The 27,707-nt window shown below is 44.0% G+C and overlaps 1 protein-coding gene across 3 annotated transcripts; it reads left to right on the top strand.

Annotated features, from left to right (window-relative positions):
* Positions 1-1,395: 1,395 nt before the first annotated feature.
* On the top strand, positions 1,396-26,453 carry neurl4 (neuralized E3 ubiquitin protein ligase 4; the record flags this gene model as incomplete). Of its 3 annotated transcripts, none has more annotated exons than XM_080450624.1 (29): positions 1,396-1,560; positions 6,548-7,067; positions 7,157-7,216; positions 7,307-7,749; positions 8,219-8,330; positions 8,507-8,595; positions 8,704-8,776; positions 10,321-10,588; positions 11,420-11,601; positions 11,736-11,821; positions 12,039-12,201; positions 12,740-12,950; positions 13,290-13,366; positions 13,478-13,556; positions 13,915-14,126; positions 14,332-14,460; positions 14,905-15,050; positions 15,984-16,202; positions 16,956-17,054; positions 17,320-17,475; positions 18,194-18,361; positions 18,918-19,076; positions 19,448-19,627; positions 20,862-20,955; positions 21,227-21,334; positions 21,467-21,611; positions 22,800-22,912; positions 23,417-23,576; positions 23,875-26,453. In XM_080450624.1, the coding sequence occupies 29 exons, from the start codon at positions 1,396-1,398 to the stop codon at positions 24,077-24,079; spliced, it is 4,821 nt and encodes a 1,606-aa protein (XP_080306750.1). In that variant the 3' UTR covers positions 24,080-26,453. The 3 variants fall into 3 exon arrangements, with proteins under 3 accessions (XP_080306750.1, XP_080306751.1, XP_080306749.1); XM_080450625.1 differs by having other exon boundaries at positions 10,315-10,588; positions 13,951-14,126; XM_080450623.1 differs by having other exon boundaries at positions 10,315-10,588.
* Between the last annotated feature and the right edge of the window lie 1,254 nt (positions 26,454-27,707).

Here is a 27,707-nt window from a genome sequence, read left to right as displayed (position 1 = left end):
ATCAGACCAATCCTGCTCCTGACATTGAGCAAGTTCCTTGTTGTACTTCTTCATTGATCTAAGGTGAGCAGTGCTGTGTTTATTAACTCGAACTCTGGTGATCTTACAAGTAGGCTACAGTAAATTATCATATAATCACTCAAACCATGACACATGACTGGCAATTTTTTTTCTGGGTCAGACACAATTATCAGATTGTGTCTGATCCTAGAATCTCTCCTGCCGACCTCAGTGACCTGTATTCTACAGATGTGTCTAGATTAGAAGGTCACACACTGGAACTGTGAGTGTTATGATCCTCCTCACACACAGACAGTCCCCTGATAAGTTCACAGCAGTGGGACAATTTTGGACAAGACCTTCAGATATTCATCCGTTGTCTTTGCGCCCCCTAGTGTATTACTAAAGACAGTAGATTAAGTGCCTTGTCTAAAATCCACAATCCACAGTGTCCTCCATAAAATGCAGGCTATTGTTAAACTGTAGGGTTTCTAGGTGAGCTTGTATATAATTTAAAGTAAGCAACGTTGGCCAAAACCGTCCGTATGCCCCAGTTCGACCTTCTGCCATGTTATCGTAATCGTACAGATGGGCGCGGTTTAAACGCTGCGCAAATAGCATCATTATGGCGTCCATCTGCAGACTGGAGACCCCCGAGTGAGGGACCTATGACGTGGGGCTGTGGTGTGAGCAGCAAGCAAGTGCTTATTATTTCAAAATATTAAACAATTTTATTGATGCACGCCCTGGAATTGCGTAGTATTTCATAATATTACCATTTTACTCTCAATATTAATCCGTGCTCACATCGTAGCCCTCACCTCATATTTAATACTGCTCGAGTCTCACGCAATCAGTGGTGGAAAAAGTACTCGCATTTTTTACTTAAGTAAAAGTATCGATACTAATATAGAAATACTCTGTACGGAATTCAAAATGTACTTGAGTAAAAGTACAAAAGTATTGGCATCTAAATGTACTTAAAGTACCAAAAGTAAAAGTAAGCATAGGGCTTATTTAAGTGGTTACTGTAGGTCTATGTTTTGTAATAATAATCTAAATCTACAAATTAACTAGTCACTAACGTTTTCAAATCATTGTAGTGGAGTAAAAGTATAATATTTGTCTAAGATGTAGTGGTAAAAGTACTGAACATTGGAAATACTCCAGTTAAGTAAAAATACCTCAAAATTGTACTTAAGTACAGTACTTGAGAAAGTAAATGTACTTAGTTACTTTACACCACCACTGTGCAGATGCAGCATTCTCGCCATATCAGAGAGAGTCGATCATGGTCTAAAACAACGCGAGACTACCGCTGCGTAGTGATCGCATACTGTCGCAAAGCAAGCCCGGGTCGGTGTCGTGAACGTTACGCCGCCCAGTGAAAAAAAAATGGCGGCTGAGCTGCATCCGCGCAGCGGAAAGCTGATCGGCCTGTCCAACTCGAACCGAACCGCCCAGCGCAACCAGCCGGTCCAGGAGTTCAACCACGGCCTGGTGCTGAGCCGCGAGCCGCTGCGGGACCGCGATGTGTTCACCGTCCGCATCGACAGGAAGGTAAACGGTGGTAAACAGTGGAGCGGAGCGGAGCGGAGGCAGCAGCGGGAATGCGCGGTGCACGGTGCACAGTGGGACGGGGTCTTGTTGTCCGCAGTGGGGCTGTAGGGCTGCTCGTTGCCAGGGCGTTGTTGCACGGATGGACACAGTCACGGCTACACGGGCTGATGATGACCACCTGGTGCTGCTGCTGCTGCTGCTGCTGCTGTTGTTGATGTTGTGATGAACAGACAGACAGACAGACAGACATGCAGACGGGCAGACAGACAGGCGGTGTGATACTGTGGTTAAAGGGTAGTTCACCCAAAAAATGACTTATTTTCTATCAATTACACACCTCATGAAGCCTCGAATTCAAGGCTTCACGAGGTGTGTAATTGATAGAAAATAAGTCATTTTTTGGGTGAAATACTCCTTTAAATAGACGCTACAGGAGGCAGGAGCCCACTATGTTTTGTCTGTCAGTTAGGCTACACTGTGTTGTCTGTCAGTGAGGCTAGTACACACTATGTGCTGTCTGTCAGTGAGGCTGCACACTATACGCTGTCTGTCAGTGAGGCTAGTACACACTATGTGCTGTCTGTCAGTGAGGCTAGTACACACTATGTGCTTTCTGTCAGTGAGGCTAGTACACACTATGTGCTTTCTGTCAGTGAGGCTAGTACACACTATGTGCTGTCTGTCAGTGAGGCTACACACTATGTGCTTTCTGTCAGTGAGGCTACACACTATGTGCTTTCTGTCAGTGAGGCTACACACTATGTGCTGTCTGTCAGTGAGGCTACACACTATGTGCTTTCTGTCAGTGAGGCTACACACTATGTGCTGTCTGTCAGTGAGGCTAGTACACACTATGTGCTTTCTGTCAGTGAGGCTACACACTATGTGCTTTCTGTCAGTGAGGCTACACACTATGTGCTTTCTGTCAGTGAGGCTACACACTATGTGCTTTCTGTCAGTGAGGCTACACACTATGTGCTGTCTGTCAGTGAGGCTAGTACACACTATGTGTGTGCTGTCTGTCAGTGAGGCTACACACTATGTGCTGTCTGTCAGTGAGGCTAGTAGTAGTACACACTATGTGTGTGCGGTTTGTCAGTGAGGCTACTCACTATGTGCTGTCTGTCAGTGAGGCTAGTAGTAGTACACACTATGTGTGTGTGCTGTCTGTCAGTGAGGCTACTCACTATGTGCTGTCTGTCAGTGAGGCTAGTACACACTATGTGTGTGCTGTCTCAGTGAGGCTACTCACTATGTGCTGTCTGTGTCATTGAGGCTAGTACACACTATGTGCTGTCTGTCAGTGAGGCTACACACTGTACACAGCACGTTTCCAACATGTAGTTGATCTCTTTAAGTCACTGATTTAGCTAATGTTACCTGCCTGTGTTGTTGGTTGGTCCCTAACATGTTAGCCTATTTGCTAACTAGCAGCTGCAAACCCAACAAGACCCTCTCTGTCGGCTGGCTAGCTTTTCTGATGTTTGTGTCTCTCTCACACACACACACACACACACACACACACACACACACACACACACACACACACACACACACACACACACACACACACACAGTGTGAGAGAGAGATACCAGCTGTTGTTCAGTGAGCTTTCCAAGGCAGCTTGCTGTTAACTTAAGCTAGTTAACCTACAGTACTCTCTGGGTAGCCTGTTGTTTTGGATGAGTGGGTTGGTGATCTTGGCTGCTTCCCTCTGTGTGTATCTGCCATAACGTTACTGACAGGCAGCCATTGCTTAATTTAAGTGTCACTGACATCTACTGTACACCCAGCAGGACCAGAGATGTTTGCTGCAAGATTGAACTTGACCCCTTGCTAGAGTAGACCACAGGACATCCGCTTAAATATCCCTAAACGCCTCTCGGTCCAAGCAGGATGCATAAGTTAACCTTGTAAGAACTGAAGCCAAAGTCTTCCTAATATTTGTGCATTAGATTGAGGTTGAGTTGACCTCAAAATACAGGCCAGCTCACATGCATCATCACTTGCCTAAAAAAATCAATACCTCTCCAGCACAGACCCAGTAGCTTGGCAGGGCTGCTCGTCCTGTGTTTGTATTGACTTCCATAGAGCACCGAAGTCCTGACGTCACTCGTTCATCCCCAGGTTTGCGGAAGTAATTTCTCTATGGAGAATAACATTGGGTCATCTTAGCATCGTCTCATATAAGCATTGTGGTCCAAAAATAAACACCGCGTGTCGGCGTTATTGTCAGGGAGGAGGTTCTGTATCGTTTATGATAGTCAGTCACTTATATTTGATACAGTCTGTTTCTGGCGAAAATGTAACTAATTCGGCGGAAGTAACATTAGCGTTTTCTCACCGTCAGTTGATGCTTCATATCCATAAGAGTCAACACGCCGGGGTCATTTGTTTATTTTTGGAACACAGTTCTTATTTGACGCGATATTAAATACGTCTATGGGATTCAGAACGGGGGTGGAAAACTGCGAACCAGGTAGACAAACAAAGGATGTGTAAATGACGTCAGACTTCGGCGGTCTATTGAGCTTTATTGGAAGCTGGGACACGATTACTGTTATTGATGAGAACAAGTGAATGGTTTGTTTGGGAGATTTCCATTTGTCCGGGATTGGATACATTTAGTCAGCCACTTACTGTACAGAACAGAGTGTCTCATGATGTGTTAAAAGATTATGAACACCCAACTTCAAACGAAATGGTAGTAGGTTTCACGGTTCTGCAGTACTTAGTTGTTCCATTTAACATAATTCAAATATAAGGCTCCACAGAAGGATCCTGTGTGATAATAAGTTATTAATTACATAATTTTGTATTCAAAACTTTGAATAGAAATAATGCAGGCTCAGTCTCTTCTTGTGCAAGTAAGAGACATCACTTAGCAATGGATATCAAGTACTTATTAAATATGCGGAATGCGATACAGTATATTCACAATCATATCTATTTTTCTCAATAAAGTGCTTCTTCTAGTGTGATGGCAGTGGAGTGTATTTAAGGTCATATATACATAAAGTGATAGTACCAATATAAACCTAACCACCAAGCATCTGTATTTGATTATTTGATTCAGCATCAAATGTCATTGAAAATACCAAGACTCATGTTTCTCTTTGTGTATAGACGGTTTAAAACTGACAACAACAGTGAACATTTTAGAACTTCTCTTCTGTTTCCTGGATACCAATTCAAATAAATAAGTTCTTGTTCAGCTGTTAGCCTTAATGACTAGTTACAATAGCCTTATTATGGGGAGAAAAACAAGACAGGTTCTATTAACGCCATGGCTCCCATAGATCCATTAGCCTAGATAAACCTGGGCTCCCTTAGCACACTGCCTTACATAGCACTGCCCTGGAGCAGGGAAAGACGGCAGACGAGGACACAGAGAAGAGGAGGACAAGGGGGTAATGGATGATGAGGGATGACTCATATAGTCGGGTGAGCAGGGCTTGAAATTCTTTCGGTACTGTATGTTTACTTTACCTTTTACGTGACTGAAGGCTGGAGCTTGGTTGAGGGCAAATATAGGTCAACATTCAAGTCAAAACCGTTCTAACAGCTATGGGGGGAATGTGAGAGAGTGGTTACAGATACTGTAGAGTTGGGTTTTAATTGTACGTCATGCCTTAATCACTTAACCCATTAAGACCATTACGATTTTTCAAAAATAGCAGATCTACAAGCTCATAGATGAGCTTGAATAGCCAAAGTATAAAATATGGCTAAAATCTAAAGTGACACAGATGCTTTCCTGGTCTTAATGGGTTAAACCCTGTATACTTTCTTGACCAAGGTCCCCCAATGGTCTATACTTGTTCCCCTCCTTCTTTCCCTCAACGCCAAATCTCATACCTGAAATTACTACCATACAATGTTGCGAAGTATTGTGAGCTCGTAGCTCTGCTATTTTCCCCTAATGTTCACCTATTTCTGAGTGTTCACCTGCTGTGACATAACCACAATAGGGATGCTGTGGTTAAACAATGGAACAGTGCATTTACTTTATTTTGTTTTTTAATCGCTGGTAAATTGCTGTTGATTCTTGCGTCTATGAGAAGAAGTCAGTTGAAGGAATCGGTTGAAAGTCACACAAGGATAGACAGGGTTTTGCAATGAAGAGCTCAGTTGGCATTCAAAATCACCAGACCTGACCGGGTGTTATTGCCAAATGTTTGCCGTGCCTGTACTGTAGACTTACTGCAAACAATCCACTCAAAGTTATGGTGTCATACAAAATAGTACGCTAGCCAAATGGAGAAGTTCATGTTTACTTGTTTTATCTAGTTCATATCCCTTAATTTACCCTACAAATATGACCTATGGACCACCACCCAAGCAGTTTTTTTGTTGTCGTTATATAAGGGTGTTGTTAATATTAATTGCATGAGCCAGGACTTGAGCCAAGCCCCCAGAACCGAGAGGGAGAAGTGAAGCGCCTTAGTCATGGTGGCCGATTTTGGTACTACAGCTTACTACAGACCAATGGGCTCGACTCCCGAGCTTGCGCACACAGGGTTGCACACAGAGGTGACACTACTGCGCATGCGAGACGACACGCAGAGGCCCCAGATAGGCCCTGCACGTCATCTTTCCCAACACAGAAGAAGGGGTAAAAAGGGAGCATGCGCTGGGTGAGCAAATCCATACAAGCGAATGGGCGGGGATTTCCGGTTACCTCTCTAGATATATATAACTCCATGACTTGAACTCATGTTGGGGCCTCTCCAATGTGCTAGCGATAACTATTCATCCAGACTTGACCAGATTTGGGGTTTAGCCTTCCCTCTGTCCATTTGAATTCTTAAGATTGCGGTACGTTCTCCCTGTGTTCAAATGTGGGATATTCAATTTCCATCTATTGATTGAATGCTATTGTGACATGACTATGTAGTTTCCAGAACCCCACTGACCTTCATGTTTCTAAACCTTGTAATTCTAGATGCTAATTCTAACCCTGTCCCTCTCCCCTTCCCACCTCAGGTGAACTCGTGGAGCGGCTCCATCGAAATCGGAGTGACGGCGCTGGACCCGGCGGCGCTGGACTTCCCCAGCAGTGCCACAGGTCTGAAGGGCGGCTCCTGGATTGTGTCGGGCTGCTCAGTGCTCCGCGACGGCCGCTCGGTCCTGGAGGAGTACGGCCGTGACCTGGACCAGCTGGCGGAGGGCGACCGCGTGGGCATCCAGCGCAATGCGCGTGGGGAACTCCACCTATGGGTGAACGGGCAGGACTGTGGCGCGGCCGCAAGTGGCCTGCCGCCACGACTCTGGGCCGTGGTGGATCTGTACGGCAAGTGCACCCAGGTGACGGTGGTGAGCTGCGAACCGCCGCCGCCCTCCGCCGAGAGAGAGGCGGTTGACAAGGACGTGGAGCGGGAAGGCGACGAGGAGGAGGATGAAGAGGAGGAGGAGGAGGTGGTGGTCTGCGGGTCACGTGACGATGGCGGAATGGCGGCGCTGGTGAATGTGGCGACGATGAATGGGACGCTGAATGGTGACGAAGGTAGGGATAGGGCGCTTTTTCAAAACTTTGTGATTTGTGGGTTGGTTTCGTAGAACACCCTTCCTAACCCTGCATTGTCTCTCCATCAGTGCCTGAGCTTACCTGCAGCAGACCAGATAAATTCCCCAACAATTTGGAGCCTGAAACAGGTAAGATAATCCACCACACAGAGCTTTTGTTGGGCTTGACGCAACGTGACCAGTGTTATTGACTTACCCTCCACCCCCCCCTCTCTCCAGTTCTGACAGAGCACCAGCTCTTCGATGTGTTCAACAATGCAATAGTGTCTCTCTATCGCTCTGAGGATGAGGGCGGGGGAGGAGGCGTTGATGGTGGGGGAGGAGCAGGCACAGGAGCTACAGCGACAGACTCCTCTTCCAGGAGTGACAGAGGCAGCAGCGGAGGAGGCGTAGGTGACAGCGGGGGCGGGTCTGGAGGAGGAGGAGGAGGAGGAGGTGGAGGAAGCACCAATAACAGTCCTGCTGGCAACATAGGGGTGGGGCAAGGGCCCATGACCGGCAGCATGACCACCAATGATGCGCTGCTGTTCCACGAGAAGTGCGGCACGCTGATCAAGCTGAGCAACAACAACAAGACGGCGGAGCGCAGGAGGCCTCTGGACGAGTTCAACAACGGCGTCGTCATGACCAATCGGCCGCTCCGACACAACGAGATGTTTGAGGTGGGGCCAATCGCACGCCTCAATGCTGGCACCCTCCATTCACACACAGCGACATGCTTACAACAGATGGCATTAGTTTGATCAAAAGCATAGCACTACATGATGGCAATGACCACATCTGCCAACTCTACTGTATGTATTATCTATTTTCTATAACTTTTAGCCTGTCATGATGTTAGCTACTTGACTTGACTTTTACGTATTTTCTTATCATTGTAAAGAAATGATAAGAATATATATGAATTCATATTGCTGGGAAAGGGGTTCAAGCACGGTGCATCCTGTATTTCTTTCTTATCAGATGTTGGAGTTAATCCCTCAATCTCCATATGGTGCGACATGAGGGCAGGGGGAAGTTAATAAATATTCATCTCACTGCGCTCAAGGCTGCACTTAGAAATATTATGCTTTTGGGTTGGACTGTAATCAAACCCAACATGGATAATTAAACATGTTAACATGTCCTCAGATTCGCATTGATAAACTGGTGGACAAGTGGTCAGGCTCCATAGAGATTGGTGTGACAACACACAACCCCAATAACCTGGACTATCCGGCTACCATGACCAATCTACGCTCAGGTAACACACACACACACACACACACACACACACACACACACACACACACACACACACACACACACACACACACACACACACACACACACACACACACATAGTCACACACACTGTTGTTCATAGACAATTCCACTTGTGTCTGTGTTTAGTCACACTGTTTTGGCTCATTCTGCCAGGAACAATCATGATGAGTGGCTGTGGGATCCTGACCAATGGAAAAGGGACCCGCCGGGAATACTGTGAATTCAGCCTGGATGAACTTCAGGTTAGCAGCCACGCATTACAAACGCATAATATGCAGACAGCTCATATAACGCCTGTAAATCCATCATTATCCTCACTCTCCCCCCTTGTCCCTTCCATGTCGTTTTAGGAAGGTGACCACATAGGGCTGATGCGCAAGGCCAGTGGGGCGCTCCACTTCTACATCAATGGCATTGACCAAGGTGAGAGATCCAGACCATTTGGAACAAAGGCCCATGGCGGGTGGATAAGCCGCTGGCTTTCCTGCGTTTTATCCTTTTGATAATGGTGTGACAAATTATATGTATTTTACACATTTATGTTTATTATCAATAAAGAGGTCAAAGTCAAAGATAATTGATGCTTTTAAATGGCATATAATTTTGCTCGTTGGGATTTGAATAACCAGTATGTTGGCACAAATAATATGCATGGTATGATATATCTACATGGAAATGTGGAGCCAAGTGGGAAACATTGGGTTATAGCCAGATGTTTGCTGGTTACACTAAATCTTGCCAATTTGCTTGTACAATTCTTGGTCTGTATTGATGTTGGTCGTATGTTTATTTGGCTCTGTTTCTGATATCAGCATACTGTGAAATGGTAAGATTGAATAAGTAATATGGTGAACACTGGACTGGATGTCTTTTATTATTATTATTATTTTACATGTATTTATAAAGGTAAATCCTGTTGAGATACAAGATCTCTGTTTCGAGGGAACCCTGTCCAAGATACAGTAGCAGCAATAGTGTGACAACATAAAGACAAAGCAACAATTACAGTGTAGCAAATAACATGGAACAAAGATTATAGCAAACATAGAGTAGAAAACTGAAAGCTGCTGCTATTGGACACTATTTGAATAATTAACATTTGGGGAAAATGTATCAGTACATAAGTACAGCATATAATGCTGACTGTGGGTGTCAGAAAAGCATACCTAGATAAATACTAACTTAAGTCCTGTTCGTTTTGAACACCAGAAGTACTTTGAACTTTGTTTCCTGTGACATTAACTCATTGACTGCCAGAGTTAAAACCTCGTTCATAGCAGCCCTTGCCAGCGATTTTCGTGTTTTTTTGTTTCGTTATTTCGTTATTTAATTCACATATAGAAAGTCTAGCTGGACAGTTGAATCGTTTTGATCGTTACACCACTAGAGAGCAGCACATACCAGCTTGATCGCCTCTCGATCACACTCGCCCCCCCCCACACCCACTCACACAGTCAAACACATGAACCGGAAGTGAAATGTCTCAGATTCTGTGATCGGCATTACATTGTGATACACAACGGGGATGACTGTTCGTCACCCAGACCATAGATTATAGGAGGGGAGGTCTCCGATCGTTTTTCGTAGCGTGTGAAAAACCGTTTGTTTCCCTATTATGGTCGAAAATGACTGGGGGGAAAATGTAAAACCGGAAACGGAACCCAAAAGTCATGAAACCGGATGCAGTGGTGGTTGAAGTAAGTGGAACCTGAAACTTAGCCTGATTCATAACAGAATAGCGTGATCAGAGCATAAAGATCAATAAAGACCATAGATCGCATTAATGCGATCCTGGCGGCCAGGCGCGCTATTTATTAGATCGCATTAATGCGATAATGGCGGCCAATGAGTTAAGAACATCAGTGATCAGTCCCAGTGGCTGATTAGAGATTATCCAATGTGTTTGTTGATTTGTCTGTAAAAACCTCAATCCTCGATCTGTTGTTGTGACGCGCCGCCAGGTGTAGCAGCAGCCCAGACACCAGCCGTGGTATACGGCGTGGTGGACCTGTACGGCATGGCTGTCAAAGTCACCATCGTCCACAACCACAACCACAGTGACCGCCTCAGACGCAACAATGCCATCATGAGGGCCTTGTCACCCGACGTGGGCCGGCCCCGTCCCGCCCTCTCCCTCACCCCGGACCTCGAAGGGACCGACCGCTTGCTCTTCCACTCCAATTGCGGCCAGAAAGCCGCCATCATCAGCGACGGCAGGACAGCTCTGCGACCACAGTGAGTCTGCCTCCTCCTCCGTGCTTAGATATGATGTCCAGGGTCCCCACGGTCATGAAATTCCTGGAAATATTTTGAAATTGAAAAAAAAAAAATCCAGTACTGGAAAAGTTTGGGAATTGATCAAAGGTCCTGGAATTTATCAAGGGTCCTGGAAAAATATTTGGCTATGCATTGTTTTGGCTATTGATTTTGTTAATACAAAACATTTTCATAAACATGTATAACATTACACGAAATATGTCACATAAGTAGTTTTTCGCCGAACGGGCTGTGTGATGGCATATATTATTTAAATAAAATAAGTCATATGGATGCCATAATGAGTCTTCCAGTGAGCTATGCCCTAATTTTGCACGAAATTTTGAATGAAATTGTACTATTCTATATTCTATGCTTTATTTTTGCTACACTGCCTATCTTTGGGCATTCTACATAGGAGTAAGAGACACATTATTGCGCTGAATGATTGTTATATAGGCCTGGAAATTGGGCTAAATATTCTGGAAAAGTTTTGGAAAAGTTTTGGAAATTCATTGCTAAAAATGTGTGGGGACCCTGGATGTCTCTGCCCCTGGTCCTACTATCAGCTAATGTCTGGCACACTTCCTCTTGGTGTCTTCGATTTTCTTACTTTTAAGTTTTGGTTAGTTGGTTCTTTGATGATTCATGTATGTAGCATTACATGGGACATTATCTTTTTAATTGTGTATATATATAATGTGTTGTATTTAGGTTAACACTGGCTTAGTATTAAGCCCCCTTTATGCAGCATATATGCAACAAACAAACAATACTTCCTCTAAGCTGACACCCTTTTCACTCGGGCAGTGCGACGGACGATTTCAACCACGGCGTGGTCCTTAGCAGCCGGCCGCTGCGCTCCAACGAGGTATTCCAGGTGCGCATTGACAAGATGGTGGACAAGTGGGCAGGCTCCATCGAGATCGGCGTGACGACACACAACCCTGCCTACCTGCAGCTGCCCTCCACCATGACTAACTTGCGCTCAGGTAAAATGCGCGTTTGCCATTTGAATTAACGTCCCATTATAATTCATTAAGTTCTGATCAACTCCATGTATGTATGACACTCAGGGGACGTGGAAAGTAATATGTTTTATGGACATGTCTCTCCTGTCTTATAGGGACATGGATGATGACCGGGAACGGTGTGATGCACAATGGAACCACAATACTGGACGAGTACGGACACAACCTGGACAGGCTCAAAGTCAGTGGAAAACACTTTATTTCACCCTGTGTCAATCACTGCCATTCAATTCAGCCTATTGAACAACATGACCTGACTTTATTCTGCTGCTTTTTTTCTGTCCACATTAATTTCAATAAAATGTTATAAATGTTTTGCTCTTAAATTATAATTAGTGAGTGCATGGTATTCATAACCCTTTGTACTTTAACTCCCCCTCCCTCTCCTCACTCCTTAGGCGGGGGACACGGTAGGCGTGGTACGAAAAGAGGATGGTAGCCTCCACTTCTTTGTCAACGCAGTGGCCCAGGGACCCGCGGCCTGGAACGTCCCTCCCAGCATCTACGCCGTGGTGGACCTATACGGTCAGGCTGCTCAGGCCACCATCATGGATGATATGGGTGAGAGAGAATGAAATGAGATGAGACCCCGTTACACAACCTCTGTAATAATACAGACCATGCTTGGTCAAGGAGAACTGTGTAAAATCAATTTACTAGTGAGTAAAACTATTCATGAGACCCAGTGTAATTTTCTCAGAATTTAGCCGTTGCCAGTTCTTTCCATGTGTTCTGCGGTCCTTGTCTCTACCAACCCCCACTGTTGTCCTGGGGAGGGTGTAGACAACCACATTCCTCTGATGCACATAGTCACCAGCTGCTTCTTTTCACCTGACAGTTTTACAAGGAGAGTGTAACGTGTGCGGAGGTTCACAGTGTCTCCCACATATCCCTTTCCCACTGTGCACACAGTACAAGCACCCTGACCAAAAAGTAGAAGTCGCTAGTCCAGCGACAAGGACACAATCCCCTGCTGGCTTCCCACTTGCGAACACTGGCAGTTGTGTCCACTCTTTTTTTTCTTCTTCCAAATCAAATTTTGTCCCATTATAAACCATATCCCCTCTTGTCTCCCTCTCCTCACTGCATTGCCTTGTAGCGGACCTCCCCCCTCTCCCAGAGGACAGCTCGGAGGGCCCAACAGCCATATCCCCCGGAAGCCCCTGCTCGATTACCGGGGTCAACGCCGCCAACGACCTGCGTTTCCACCAGCTACACGGCACCAACGCAGTCATCACCAATGGGGGGCGCACCGCCCTGCGGCAGAACTGCCGCAGCGAGTTCAACGATGCTATCGTCATTTCCAACAGGTCAGCAGACTGGGAAAATCAGATTTTCACACATTACCAATACTCCTGTGTCCTGCTGGAACTTAATTTTACGCTCGCCATTTGCCATTTGAATTAACGTCCCATTATAATTAATTAAGTTCTGACTTACTCCACGTATGTATGACACTCAGGGGATGTGGAAAGTAATATGTTTGGACATGTCTCTCCTGTCTTATTTGGTCCTATCCAGCCATGTAGTCAAAGCAAGTTCAAACAAAAAGCAAATAATTATTCTAACTTACCATAACTATTAATGGTGTTTTTTGTAGATTTCCTTACCTTGGACGTTTTTTAATCTATTTCTCTGCTTTGGCCTAGGTGCCTTCGAGACGGAGAGCTGTTTGAAATAATCATCCAGAAAATGGTGGACCGCTGGTCGGGCTCAATAGAAGCAGGTATGGTGTTTCTATTCTCTCCCGCCTGCCACACTGCGATTTTTTTTCACACGCACACAGATTCACATATGTTCTTATATTGATGATGTCCATCTCGCTGTGTGTGTCCAGGGGTGACAGCCATCAGGCCAGAGGAGCTGGAGTTTCCCAACACTATGACTGACATAGACTATGACACCTGGATGCTTAGGTACGGCTGAAGATCAGCAATGTGCTTTTTTTTTCAGGGTATCTGCAGGCCTAGAAATAGTCTTGAAATGTAACAAAGTGTGTTTTCTCGTTTCCTATAGAGGTTTTATAGATACATTTAGTGTGTACATTTTAAGTCACGTCTCTGAGGTCTTAAAATAAAACCCAATATTCTAGACTCACTGAATCACTAGTTTGAAATCCATCAGACACACACAGACTTGTATTCTCTCTCATTTTCATTTCAATGTTCATTTGCTGGTGAAATTGGTCTTGTATTTCATGCTAACATATACTGAAATGGTGTTAAATTTAACTTGCCGGAATAAACACTTTGTAAACTTGGTTCACTGGTTAAGAACCTCAGCCAGATCTTCTTCTCCTCGCCTCTTCAGTGGCACGGCCATCATGCAGGACGGCAACACCATGCGTAACAACTACGGCTGCGACCTGGACTCGCTGACCACCGGCTCCCGTATCGGCATGATGCGTTCGGCCAGCGGGGACCTCCACTACTACATCAATGGAGTGGACCAGGGGGTAGCTTGCACTGGCCTTCCGCCAGGGAAAGGTCAATACAATTGTATTTACTACCATCCTCCTTTTATCTTCATACTTCCTGTTGTATCGTTAATCTGGTTGTGTTTTGATTTGTATTTATCCTCTTTATATGTTAATATAGTTGTTTCATTTGATTAGATCTTTCACCTGCAAGCGCTTTCCCCCCCGATAATCCTCTTTAATCCCTTTTCTCCATCCCCCTTTCCCTCCATCAGAGGTGTTTGCGGTGATTGACCTGTATGGTCAGTGTGTACAGGTGTCCATCACCAGCTCCTCTGGTCCGCTGGACAACAGCCTCTGCACCAGCAACATCACAGAGAAGAGCTTCCCCATCCACTCACCAGGTATGTGTCTGTGTGTGCATGTGACTCATAGGGCTGTCAGGATCATGACATTTTAGTTGTTCACTTGTCATGCAAATAATTGTGTTTTGTGAAAAACAAAACATTGGAGCATAAGAACAAATTACATTCTGTAAACAAAAATTGCACAGGGCAGATATGACAAATAACTTAAAGGCCTATTACTGCAGTATACAGGGAAATGACCGGTATCGATAATCAAAATAATATACTTAATCATGAAACTGGATTTCATCCAGCTGTTTTTATACAGATGAATGGAAATGATAGTGGGACAGGCCTAGAGACAGAGTGAAAGAAAAAAGAATAAAAGGCAGAACCAACAGCTGGTTCTTGAATCCTTATCTTCCGCTTACGTGTGTGTGTGTGTGTGTGTGTGTGTGTGTGTGTGCGTGTGCGTGTGCGTGTGCGTGTGTGTGTGTGTAGTGGCTGGCGTGGCCCATCGACTCCACAATAAACATGGTAAAAACGTAGTGCTGCTGGGAGAAGGCTGCCAAGCTGTCCGAGTAGGAGGCTACGCTCATGGCATCGTCTTCAGTGCAAAGGAGCTAAAAACAGATGAACTGTTTGAGGTGAGCAAGGTGACACTGCACAGCTGCCGTCTTACTACCAAATGACTTTCATTGGAAAAACAAACAAGCAGGTGTGCATTTGTGAGTAAGGTGGCTGGCTATCTTTGACGTATATAATAGCTTAAGGAAATGGTAATTGGCTTCAGGAGAAAATCTGCATTTTAATTATAAAGCTCAATGGCATTTTCAGCAATTTTGTCCTCTTGTTAAATGTAACCCAATTTAGATTTGTGCACACTATCTTTATGTTACCCGTCACACAATTACCCTTCAAACATTTTGAATGTAAACCTGTGCATCAATCTAAAATCTCCCTAAAGCCTAATTCCTACTTCGTCCCATGGCTGTGTCACTCCCCTAAAATAACAAGATTTCCAACGGGAAAACTTGAAAGTCAGTGGGACATATGACTAAGCATAAATTTGCCATAACCAGTGTTGCCAAGTCTGCTTATTATAAGCAACTTTGGGCTTAGTTTTACAGGTTTACAAGTTTACAAGTTGCTTGTAAATTATTGGTAGTTGTGGGTTGCGGGTTTTTGGGCTTGTTTGTAAAAATGTTGTTGCTTATTTGGGCTTGTTTCCTAAAAATGTTTAAGCCAGTGGTTCTCAAACGTTTTCATGCCCCCATTTATTTGTCCACGGACCCCCCCATCTGAAAATATTTTGTGCCAGGGACTCCCGTACCAGATTTGTGTTGTTAAAATGTTTGAACAAATATTCAAAATATTTAGCTTTTTTTCAATATTTGTTTGAAAATAGCAGATCTACAAGATCACAACGCGTGTGAGCTTGTAGATGCATGTAGGTTTAAAGTGCTCATGTGGACTACAGTATACAGTCGCTTCTTTTGTTTTTATAGACCTCGTTGCTTATTTCTCTCGCAAAATCTGGCAACACTGGCTATAACACAACTCCATCTTCTCCCCTGCAGGTGAAGATCGACGAGGTGGACGAGCAATGGTGCGGCTCGCTCCACATAGGCCTGACCACGCTGGCACCCCCAGAGCTGCCTTCCTGTCCGCTGTCGGGTCTGTCCCCCTCCCTCCCTCAGCTCCGAACCAAGGTCACCTGGCTGCTCTGCGGCTCTGAAGTACGACGCAACGGTCTGCTGCAGCGGCAGAACTACGGCTGCTCATTGGACCGGCTGACGGTAAACAGGCTCTACCCTAACCCCCCCCCCTGGAGTGCTCTCTGGATCAGGACCAAGTCCATCTTTACTATTGCACAAGGAGACACTCAGGGAGAGTGTCGATGCAAAAACAAGCCCTAATGAGCTTGCCATTAGCAGACGATATTAACTCATTCAGTGCCCAGCTTATTTATGGAATTTTGGCTCCGAGTGCCACAGCCAAAATTAATTGTAAAAAGAAAAGTGCTTAGGAGCCGAGATACAGCCTTTTTCAGTAAGAAGTTAAACAAAGACTGAATGGAGCAGCAAATCTTCAAATCATCATATCTTGGGTTCTGAACATGTTTAAAAAGAAAAAAAAGAGAATTAGATTTTTTTTTTTTCATGATGTCTTAGACGTCATGTGGCGCTCAGGGCGTCAGGCCACGTGACGTCTTAGACGTCATGTGGCACTGAATGAGTTAAGAAGCATCTCTATTGTCGTTTTATTTCTAACTTACAGCTATTTTGTTATATTACCCTGGGCAAAACATTCATTTTCTAAAGAAAAAAGTAGCGCTGTCGTCACAGTCATATTAACTACATTTTTTCATCTGTATCAATCGTGCATCTGTAAGTGAACGGAACAAAGTAATTAAAATAGAGAGTAACACTCGGAGATGTGAGCTGCGTATTTGAAGGCATTAAGGGGCATTCATCCATTTCTAATAGAGAAACTCGTATAGCGGAGAATGACTGCAGTGTGTGTGTGCATGTGCGTTTGTGTGTGTGTAGGTGGGGAACCGTGTGGGAGTGAAGAGGTGCAGTGATGACACTATGCACATCCTCATTGACGGAGAGGACATGGGACCAGCTGCAACGGCGGTGGCCAAGGTACACACACACACACACACACACACACACACACACACACACACACACACACACACACACAATTACACATACTGTACACGAAACACTTTAAACTAGTAGTTATCAAAGTGGGGTCTTTACCGGTTTGAATGGGTTAAATTTTTTTTATCGTGAACTCATCTGCACACACACACACACATACCCAGCACAGAGTGACTCACCATCTCCTCCCTGTGTGTGTGTGTGTGTGTGTGTGTGTGTGTGTGTGTGTGTTTGTGTGTGTTAGAATGTGTACGCGGTGTTGGACCTGTACGGACGCATCACTGCCGTGTCCATCGTCAGCTCATCGGTGCTGGAGGACGTGGAGAGCATCAAGGCCCCGTCGCTCTCCTCAGAGAGCTGCTGTAGTGAAGGAGAGGAGGACAGCACACCCGTCAGAGAGGTAGCAACAGCCTTGTACTTAATCTGTAATACAGTACGTGTCTGTAATGCATTATAAACATACTTATAATACATTATAATCTGCTTATAACACTGTATAGTTATAACTACTCATAATATAAATATTCAAAATGTTTTACGACTAAGCATAACACATTAAGCTTTTTATGATTACTTAACAAGTATCATAATACTTTATAATTGCTGGACACAGACATTTTTGCAAGGTTCATAGTGTATTACAATTTTGTAATTCATTATCATAATTTGGCGATGCATTATAATCACTTTTATAGTGTAGGCAGAAACATTAAGTAAGAGTGCTTGTAATTATACATTTACAGTGTTATAATCAGATTATAATGTATTGGATAAGAACATTTCTGTATGTGTGTTTATAAAGCATGATAGAGATGAGCCTCAAAGCAAGTGTTACCTTAGTTTCATATGTATTTATGGAATTTACTTCTCTCTTTCAAACCTCTTTCAAATAATCCTGAATACATTTAATTGGTAAATCCTTTAGTTTTTGTATGCAAAACATCACGGCATAATTGTTGTGAGTGGCAGAACATCATCCACAGTTTGTCACTTGCTAAATTCATAACACGACTTGTTTATTTATGTATCCATTTATCTTCCCCATCTCAATCCATCCCGTCAGCTTGGTAGCCCTTTAAAGTATGTCTGTTCTAATCCTGTTTTCACGTACCTTCCAGGTGGAGAGCGAGCCGTGTGCGCTGGTGCCCACCGTCATGGCCTTTCTGGAGAACCACGGCAAGAACATCCAGCTGTCCAACCAGAACCTGACGGCAGCCAGGGTGTCCAGCTACAACCAGGGCCTGCTGGTCACCGCACAGCCCCTGACCCGACAACAACTGTTCCAGGTACTGGGGGGGAGAGCAGGTTGGGTCACACCTGGCTTGCTGTCATGTTACCTGTTCATTGCTGCTGCTTATGAAGCTAATCACCAGCGGGTTCCACAAGCGAATAGCTGAACCCTATTGTCCTTATTCTGTGCATGTCATAATAGGTGAACATTTGGCTAAAATAGGCGAATATTCGGCGATAGCTATTTTCGGCAAAGAGATTTGGTGCACCGTATATAGACCTCTGGAGGACACCATTCCACGAAGGATCAAGGGTTTAATTCGTAATTTAAAGAAATAGAGGCCTTTCATCGAAAGAGCTCGACACAATGCAGTTGAAAAGTGTATGCTTTACTGTAAAGTTCAAGAATAGAGCCAGAAAAAGTGTCCTATCACACTTTGATAGAGCATTCAGGGATTCAGCTCACATTACAGTCGTCGCCCCCCCCCCCCCCCCCCCCCTCTGTCTGTCAGACATCCATGAATGTTATAACCATTGCACTGAGACTCCCAGTGTGCCATCCGGTCCTGTTTATAGGCATCAACTTGTCAGTCATCCTCTCTGTTTGTATAGTTTCAGATCGACCGTTTGAATCCGCAATGGACGTCGTCGCTGTCTCTGGGGGTGATCGGTCACTCCCCTGACCGGCTCAACTTCCCCTCTACGGCGTGCTGTCTGAAACGCTCAGCCTGGCTGCTGCAGAGGGACTCTGTCTTCCTCAACTCCCTCAAGGTACTGACTGACACAAGCACACACACACACACACACACACACACACGCGCGCACACAATCTGTCATTCTGTCAGTGGAGGAGCACACACTCGTCAGTGAATTTGTATCCTTGTGTATTGATTTAATCTCTGCCTGACTGTGTGTTCTACCTCACTGTTGAATTGATCTCTTCCAGAGTATGAGGTAGCAAACAAAATGGTCACCATGTGAATTCAATGTCAATTATGCTCTCTTTTACTTCCCGTTTCCATCCCTCCATCTCTAATGTTTCCTCTAATTCCTCTCTAAACTTTACATCTGACCTCTCTACCCTGCTGTTTCCTCCTCCTTTGTGTCTCTCCATTCTTTCCTCTCTCTATCTCCTCTGTTAGATCTGTGAGAACTATGGCCCTAACCTGGACACGTGTCCAGAGGGGACGGTGCTGGGTCTGTTGGTGGACACAAACAATTGTCTCCACCTCTATGTGAACGGCATGGACCAGGGAGTGGCCGCTCAGGACATCCCCTCACCCTGCTACCCCCTCATTGACCTCTACGGACAGTGCGAACAGGTTAGAGGCCCAGAGCGCACACACACGCATTTAGATTCCTCCGTCTACAATCTAGAGGTATTGGGCGGGAGGGAGGGCACTTGTTTATCCCATTCAATCCCGGAAAGCATCTGTGTCATTTTAGATTTTAGCTATATATATATAGCAACTTAACCCATTAAGACCTAGAACGCATCTGTGTCATTTTTTGATTTGAGCTAAAAAAGCATTATTTTACACTTTGGCTATTCAAAAATAGCAGATATACAAGCCCATAGCACGGCACCAAGTGCCGCGCTATGAGCTTGTAGATTTGCTATTTCTGAAAAATCGAGAAAATGTGTGCAAATTCATATATTTATATTCTTTTAAAGCGAACATTTTAACTCAAATCTTTGCTTCTGGGGGTCCCTGGAACAAAATATTTTGAGATGGGGGGTCCGCGGCCAAATACATATCATTTTTGGGGTCCTTGACATGAAAAAGATTGAGCACCACTGATATAGAAACATACGTTTTTTCAGAATACTGTTGGGATTTAGGAGACATGTAGAATCGGCTTCAGGTCTCAATGGGTTAAGTCTTTCAGCAAAATGTTAGGATTTAGAAGGCATTTTTAGAATCGACCTCAGGTCTAAATTAGTTATTAGTCATAGGTTTAGAAATGTATGTTCCCTGACATTTTTTGATTAATGTACTTTAACTGTACCTGGAACTTCTTCCTGGAAGTCTGGTTTAGATATTGCCATCAACTAGTAAATATAAACAGTGCTCAGATGGCACAGGGATAAAGTACCTGTCCACCACAGTGTTTGGGGGGAGGGAAGCCAGGCAGAAAAAATAGGGGTACAAATTAAAATTGGTTACTCTAAATGCAGGTGAAGCTATACTAATTTAAGCAAAATACTGTACTTTAGTCCCTGTATGTTTCCTGTGATTATGTACATAGTAACAAGGCACAGAAATACACAGAAGTTATAAGCCTTCTTATTAAGTTACAATGGGGTTTGTTGTATGTGCAGTGCTAGCCCAAGCTTTACAGGTTGGAATGGCCCACAGGGGAGAGAAGGATGCATTCATTCTTGTTTATCTGTTAGCATTTGGCACTCTTTCACCTCTTTTAGATTAACCACAGTTGATATTCAGCAAGCTCGATCCCTATTTTAAGTCTGCTAAATTCCTAAAATTGTATATTGTATATGTACAACCGAACACGGTATTCCAGTGCTAATGGTATGTGGTGTCGTAACTGCAGGTTACCATCGTCACTAACAACGTGCCGGCCGTTGGTGGGGAGAGTGGTGAGGCCCGCTTCCAGGGTGACATGGAGAAGGCTGACATGGTTGACGGTAAGACACATCCAAACCATCTAGAACAGTGTGTGTGTGTGTGTGTGTGTGTCACAATTTGTGTGTCTGTCCGTGGCTAATGACGCAAATACCGAATACCGATTTCTTGTGCACGCTGCCAGCAGGCCAAAAAAGTCAAGCCACATCTTTATTAGACCCCACGTTTGTTATTTACGTTTTCACTAACGAGGCACCTTGTGAAAGTATAAAGGACCGATTTGCCAAAATCGTATTTTAGTGTTAGATCATGCTTTGATTGTATGCCATCCAGGAATCAAAGAGAGCGTGTGCTGGACGCCCCCTCCAGAGGTCAACCCTAACAAGACCTGCGAGTACCAGGCGTTGTGTTCACGCTTCTTGGACTTGCTGACATTACCAGGTAAGTTAGACAAATCACCTCCAAGCTGTGTAGTTTATCACAGTCCTTTTTGTGTTTCTAATCTCCTTTAGCGTTCAGTCAACAGTATTTTCACAAACACATTTTCTTCACCTCCTTTGCTCTCCCTTCAAGATGGTTATTTCAATGAGGATGCGAAGTACAACCTGTGTTACTGTGAGTCCTGCCACAAGTTGCGGGGTGACGAGGCCTACTACAAGAGAGGAGAGCCGCCCCGCGACTATGCCCTGCCCTTCGGATGGTGCCGCTTCGCCCTCAGGTCAGGGGTTACCCACCAATCACATAAACTAGTTGGGTTTCAGAGGCATTACACTAGTTTCTGACAGCCAGCGAGTGAACGAAATTATGCGCAAAACTGTCCTGTTGTGTTATCATAATGAGACTAGCTCAAACCAGTCAAATTAATTCATCACAACAACTAATGAATATGACTATAACTAATGAAACGAGAGGAATATCTCCACTCCATCAAGCTGCAACACACACACACACACACACACACACACACACACACACACACACACACACACACACACACACACACACACACACACACACACACACACACACACACACACACACACACACACACACACACACACAGTGGTCTCCTTCAGATTTTTCCTCCATATGCATGCATGCACAGACACGCAGTATGCATACATAGGTCTCGCTTTAATTTGCGAAGTGAGGGCACAGCTAATGAAGCTACTGTGTCCATTTGAACCTCCAATTTCCTCCACTCTTGTTTTTAATAAATCTTTTAGATTCTTTATTTAAGGACATCCATTGTCATGTTACATACATTCTCCAATTAAGTGTTGATATTTTCTTTCACACTAAGTCTAAATAACAAGTAAAACTAAATATATATACTGGTAGAGATAAAAAACGTATTTCTATAAAAAGTAAAATACAATATAATATACACCATAAAAAGACGTGAGAGAGTACATAAAAATGTGAGCATTAATTAAAGGTTACTGAGCAAGACAGTAATTTTAGTAAAAATAAAAAGAAAGAACAGCACATCTTTTCGGCAGATGAATGAAAATCCAAACCAGGTGCTCTTTGGTACAAGGGTCAAAAAAGTTGAATAAAGAAAAGTGATCAGGGTAGTCTTGTGGAAAAATATTAAATCCTTTATTACATTGGCTAATGATGGCCTGATGAAGGCTGTGTGCCACAACACGTACAGTAGGTGAAATTTCACTTTCTTGCCATGCATTAACTTATACTATAATGGTTTTTAAGTTTTCCAGAGTGCCTTGGACTCTTTTATTTTTCTTCTTTGTTATTCATTTTATTATATGTTGCTGCCAGTTGCATTGTATATGCGTAATAAAACACCTTGAACCTTGAAGAAGTACCACATGAAGGTATTGTCACATTTCAATAATGAGCATACAACATGCATGTACTTAACGTGCATCCTCTGTCTCTGCAGGATCAAGGCCCACTGTGAGGTCTCTAATGCATTGAAGAAGTGGCACATAGCCTACCATGGCACCAGTGTAGGAGCCCTACGACGCACTCTGGACCACAGCCAACTATTGTCAGGTAGGTCACACACCGGCATATCTGGTTAGTTCGATATTTAGGGATAAATACAGTGAGGACGAAGACAGAAGAGGCAGAGGTCCTGATTGGCCCAGAAAGGTTTTATTTCACAGTAATATCAGCCTCACTTTATTATATAATTAATAATAATATATAAATATTATCTTGCATCATCGATATTTCGACCCTATAGGGAAAGATCCAGACATTTGATGTATTGCAACACGGCTCCAAAAGCCAACCTGCTGTTCGGCCTAATGCTTAATTTATGTTGTTCTGTCGTACAATGGCGTTCCGCGTTGAAAATAGCAGATCTACAAGCTCACAATGCGTTGCATCCGTGCCACATTCTGAGCTTGTAGACCGGCTATTTGTGGTGCGCACCGCTGCCGTACGACAGTATGACAAGTATGAATCCGGCTCAGATGATGAGATAGACGTGAGTGGGCTTCAAATGGCTGAAATGAAATTATGTGTGATGTTGTGTTGTTTGTGTTGGTGCAGGCACGTCATCAGTCTTCTCAGTGTCTCCAGTCAAGACGGAAGGGCCAAACGGCTACAGTGAGCCAGAGGAGAACAGTGCTCCTGACAGGGAGGTCCCCAGAGTGCAGCTTTCTCCCACCATGCGGTACTCTGGCCTGGACATCTTTGCCCCCAAAGTGCAGTACGTCCTCATGTTTTATTATCATTATAAAACATTTTTTTAGATAAAAACCTCTGTTGGCCTAATATTTATACTTCATCGTCCGATGGTGTCGCCAAAATAGCTGAACTACAAGCTCACAATTCGTTGCACCCGCGACGCATTGGGAGTTTGTAGATCGTCTATTTTCGGTGCACGACACCGTCCTACGACGGAGCATAAATTAGGCATTACACTTGCTTCTCGGCTCTCTTCATCTCTTCGAATATAAAAACATTGTATTGACCAGTCTGTTTACCGTTATTCTTCTCTGTTCTAGATTTCAGGACCCTCGCTCTAGCCGCCGCCACCAAGCTCAGGTGGGATTCCAGGTGTGTGTTCGGCCAGGATCCTACAAGGTGGGACCCCAGTCGCTAGGTCCCAGCGAGTCCTTGGATCCCCGCTTCAGCAACACAGAGATTGAGTGGATCACCAAGGAGCAGGGTGGAACTCTTCTCTATGGACTGCTCATCCGGGTAGAGTGAAAGATGAGACACGAGAGGAAGGGGGGAGGAGTCAAAGAATGAGAAGATACCCAGGTTTGCAGCCCTGTGGTACACCTTCTACTGTTAATCGACAACCAAAATCCAACCCCCTGCCTTGAGCTAAAGACTCTTCTGGAATTTAGTGTCCTGCTGTGGATTGTTGACAATTGAGCTTTTTCTTTTTTTCTTTTTTCTTTTTTAAGTTTGGTTCTTTGCTCCTGGACATTTTTAATGGGTGGGGGACTATGAAGGTTTCAGAGAAGAACAGACACTGCCTGCACTTTATGTTTCGGACACTCGTGGGCAATTTTTAAAGCAACTTACCATCAAGACGATTGTTAAATTTGTGGCGTTTTTTTTTTTTGTTCGCACCTTTTTAGTATTTTCCCGTTTTTCCCAAACCTTTTGTTCTACCCTATCACAACCCGTTAATCTGTCTTTTTCTTCCCACTTGCACTTATTTTTTACACTCATCATCTATTCTCGATCTGGCCCTTTATTTTTTGGAACAACTGCTCTTGATCCTCCACGGAAAACTTGGTCCAGAACACCTGTTCCAACTCTTGTGGACCATAGCCTGTGAAAGCCCAACAACCTTCATCTGCCATTCTGCACGCTCAAGGACTGTCAGATTTATTAAACACCGAAACGTGGGGCAAAGTGAAATTGTGAAAAAAGAGCGGCAACTGTTCGAACAGATGTAAAAGAAGACGGACAATTGGTTGGAATCCGAGAACTCTGAAGAGAATACCGAAGCGAGTCCCGTGGCTTTCTGTGGAATTACACAACTGGAGGAAAACAACAAATGTTTACACGTATAACTTTATGTGTTTCGTCTTCTCTGCTTGTCATCTCCTGCATCAGTTTGCCTGTTTGTCCCGTTGGTATTCTGTATTCTGACCCCCCCCCCCTTCCTCTCAGTGGAACACACCTGGCTTGCACTGTGGAGGGACTTGGGAAGTTAACCCATTCAATCCGGGAACTTATCTGTGTCATTTTAGAGATTTGTTTGGCTATTAAATGGCAGATATACAAGCTCATAGCGCGGCACAGAGTGCCATGCTATGAGCTTGTAGATCTGCTATTTTTGAAAAATCGTGAAAATGTGTGCATATCTTTGAATATATATTTTTTAAAGCGAACATTTGTAACTCAAAACTTTGCTTCTGGGGGGTCCCTGGAACAAAATATTTTTTGATGGGGGTCTGCGACCAAATACATATCATTTTGGGGTTCCTTGACATGAAAAAGGTTTGAGAACCACTGATATTATAGCAACATACGTTTTTTAAAAAAAAACTGTTAGGATTCAGAAGACATTTGTAGAATCTCCAGAAGCAAAGATTTGAGTTAAAATATTTGCTTTAGAAAATATATATTCAAAGATTTGCACACATTTTCACGATTTAAAAAATAAATAAATAGCATATCTACAAGCTCATAGCGCAGCACTCCGTGCCATGTATGAGCTTGTACTGTATATCTGCTATTTTTGAATAGCCCGAAGACATCTAAAATGGCACAGATGCGTTCCCACCCAGATTGAATGGGTTAAGGTGGTTTTGTTTCACAAAATAATGGTGGTTTACCACGTCACCCACCCCACCCCTCTACTTTACCCTTTGTTTACATTTCTTCCATTCATATCCTCGCTCTGATCCATCCATCTCGTGAATGTCTGACTTTGTTTACCAGGAAGGACTTCCAGAGTCAACCATGTTGCAGGAATGCTCGCTGAGTAGTCCTCAGATAACAAGAGTCAAGACCCTAATGCTGGTGTTTACATTGTGAATGTGATTTCATTAGGGCTTTGCAGTTTGTTTTGTAGATTGTTTTGCTTTCTCATTCGCTAACTCCCATTCATTTACAAAGATTTACACATGCCCCCCCCCCCCCACCCCCATTTATCCAAACATATTCACCTAACGACTGATTGTATGTCAACAGCTTTCCAAAGCATATCTACTTAGCCATTCTGTTATATGTTGCCAATTAGATATTAGACTTGTTTTTCCATTACTACATACCGTACATTATGTAAGATCCCACCATTTTTTTCCAAGTCACTGTTATGACAGATTGAACAAAGGAAGTTGTGAGTTCTCAGACAGTTTTCAGTTTTAATTAACTGAAAATCATTGGGGTTGGATAGAGGAATCTTGCAACGTCCAATCAAAATGTGAAAATGTATGGGTTATTTATGGCCCAGTGCTGCTTTGTACAAGATTTAATTTGTATTATTTTATTTTTCTTTAATTTTCTGTATGTTGCGTTGTACAGGCTGTTACTTAACATTAAAATCATATCTTCCTCATTTGTTAAAAAAAACAAAAAAAACAATAATAAACGACAAAGACAGTATGCACATACGAAAGTGTTGTTTGAAAACTTTCATTGTGTTTCTGCATGTGTTTCAATAACAAAAAAACAGACATGACTAGAAAATGTGCTCCTCAGAGCACGGGGGCCTATTACACAAAGGAGAATTAAATAAGCCTGGATTTAAGTCAAATCCAGGTTTGACTAAGTCTGGTCCGTACAGCCTGGTTTATTCCGTTCCATGAACGCCAAGCCAGGCTGAAAAGGAGCGACTTGTGTCGAGCCAGGATGATAAAGCCAGGCTTCACGTATTCCTATAAAAGACCATAAAAGTCGATAGCAGAATCCTTGAACTTGACCAATCATGAAGCCCAAAACCAGAGCGGCGTTCTTCTCTGTGGCTGAACAGCAGCACTGCAGCAGCTCATGGAACAGTGGCGTTCCCAGGAATTACATTTAGTGCAGGCGAGATTCCCCCCCTCGGGGGAAACAAGTTAACAACACTACACACACACGCATCACTATATAGGCGGTGGTCGTCGCTCTGCTGAATGGATACAGTGGTGCCTGCCCGCGTGAATGGACGAGGAGGCGGGCTAATGGTCCGACGGCCACTATTCTGTTTGGATTTTTTCAGTCAGTCTTTTACTTAATTTTCTAGGGGAGGCGAGATTTTAGTTCCTGCCTCTACGGTGGGTACGCCACTGATAGCGTCACAATCATTTTTAACCACTTAGCTTTGGCTATCAAGATCTTTCAAAAATAGCAGATCTACAAGCTCATAGCGCTGCACTCGGTGCCGCGCTATGAGCTTGTAGATCTGCTATTTTTGAAAAATCTTGAAAATGTGTGCATATCTTTGAAATATATATACATTTTTAAAGCGAACATTTTAACTCAGATCTTTGCTTCTGGGGGTCCCTGGCACAGACCATTTTCAGATGGGGGTCCGCGGCCAAATGTATATCAATTTAGGGGTCCTTGGCATGAGAAAAGTTGAAAACCTAAATGGCAGTGGTTCACAAACTTTTTAGCTCAAGAGTCTTGAGGCTTGGGTCCCGGCTCCCGAGGAGACATCAAATTTCTCTTTTGGGTCTTGAGTCCCAAGACTCAAGACCCAAAAGAGTCTTGAGTCAAGACCCAGGCTCCCGGGGAGACATCAAATTTCTCTTTTGGGTCTTGAGTCTTGACTCAAGACCCAAAAGAGAAATTTGATGTCTCCCCGGGAGCCTGGGTCTTGACTCAAGACCCAAAAGAGAAATTTGATGTCTCCCTGGGAGCCTGGGTATTGACTCAAGACCCAAAAGAG

This window comes from Gymnoscopelus braueri (assembly GCF_963280865.1).
Source record: "Gymnoscopelus braueri genome assembly, chromosome: 15".
In the NCBI taxonomy this organism is placed as follows: domain Eukaryota; kingdom Metazoa; phylum Chordata; class Actinopteri; order Myctophiformes; family Myctophidae; genus Gymnoscopelus; species Gymnoscopelus braueri.
Note: the sequence above shows the minus strand (reverse complement) of the source record. Positions and strands in the feature narration are given on the sequence as shown.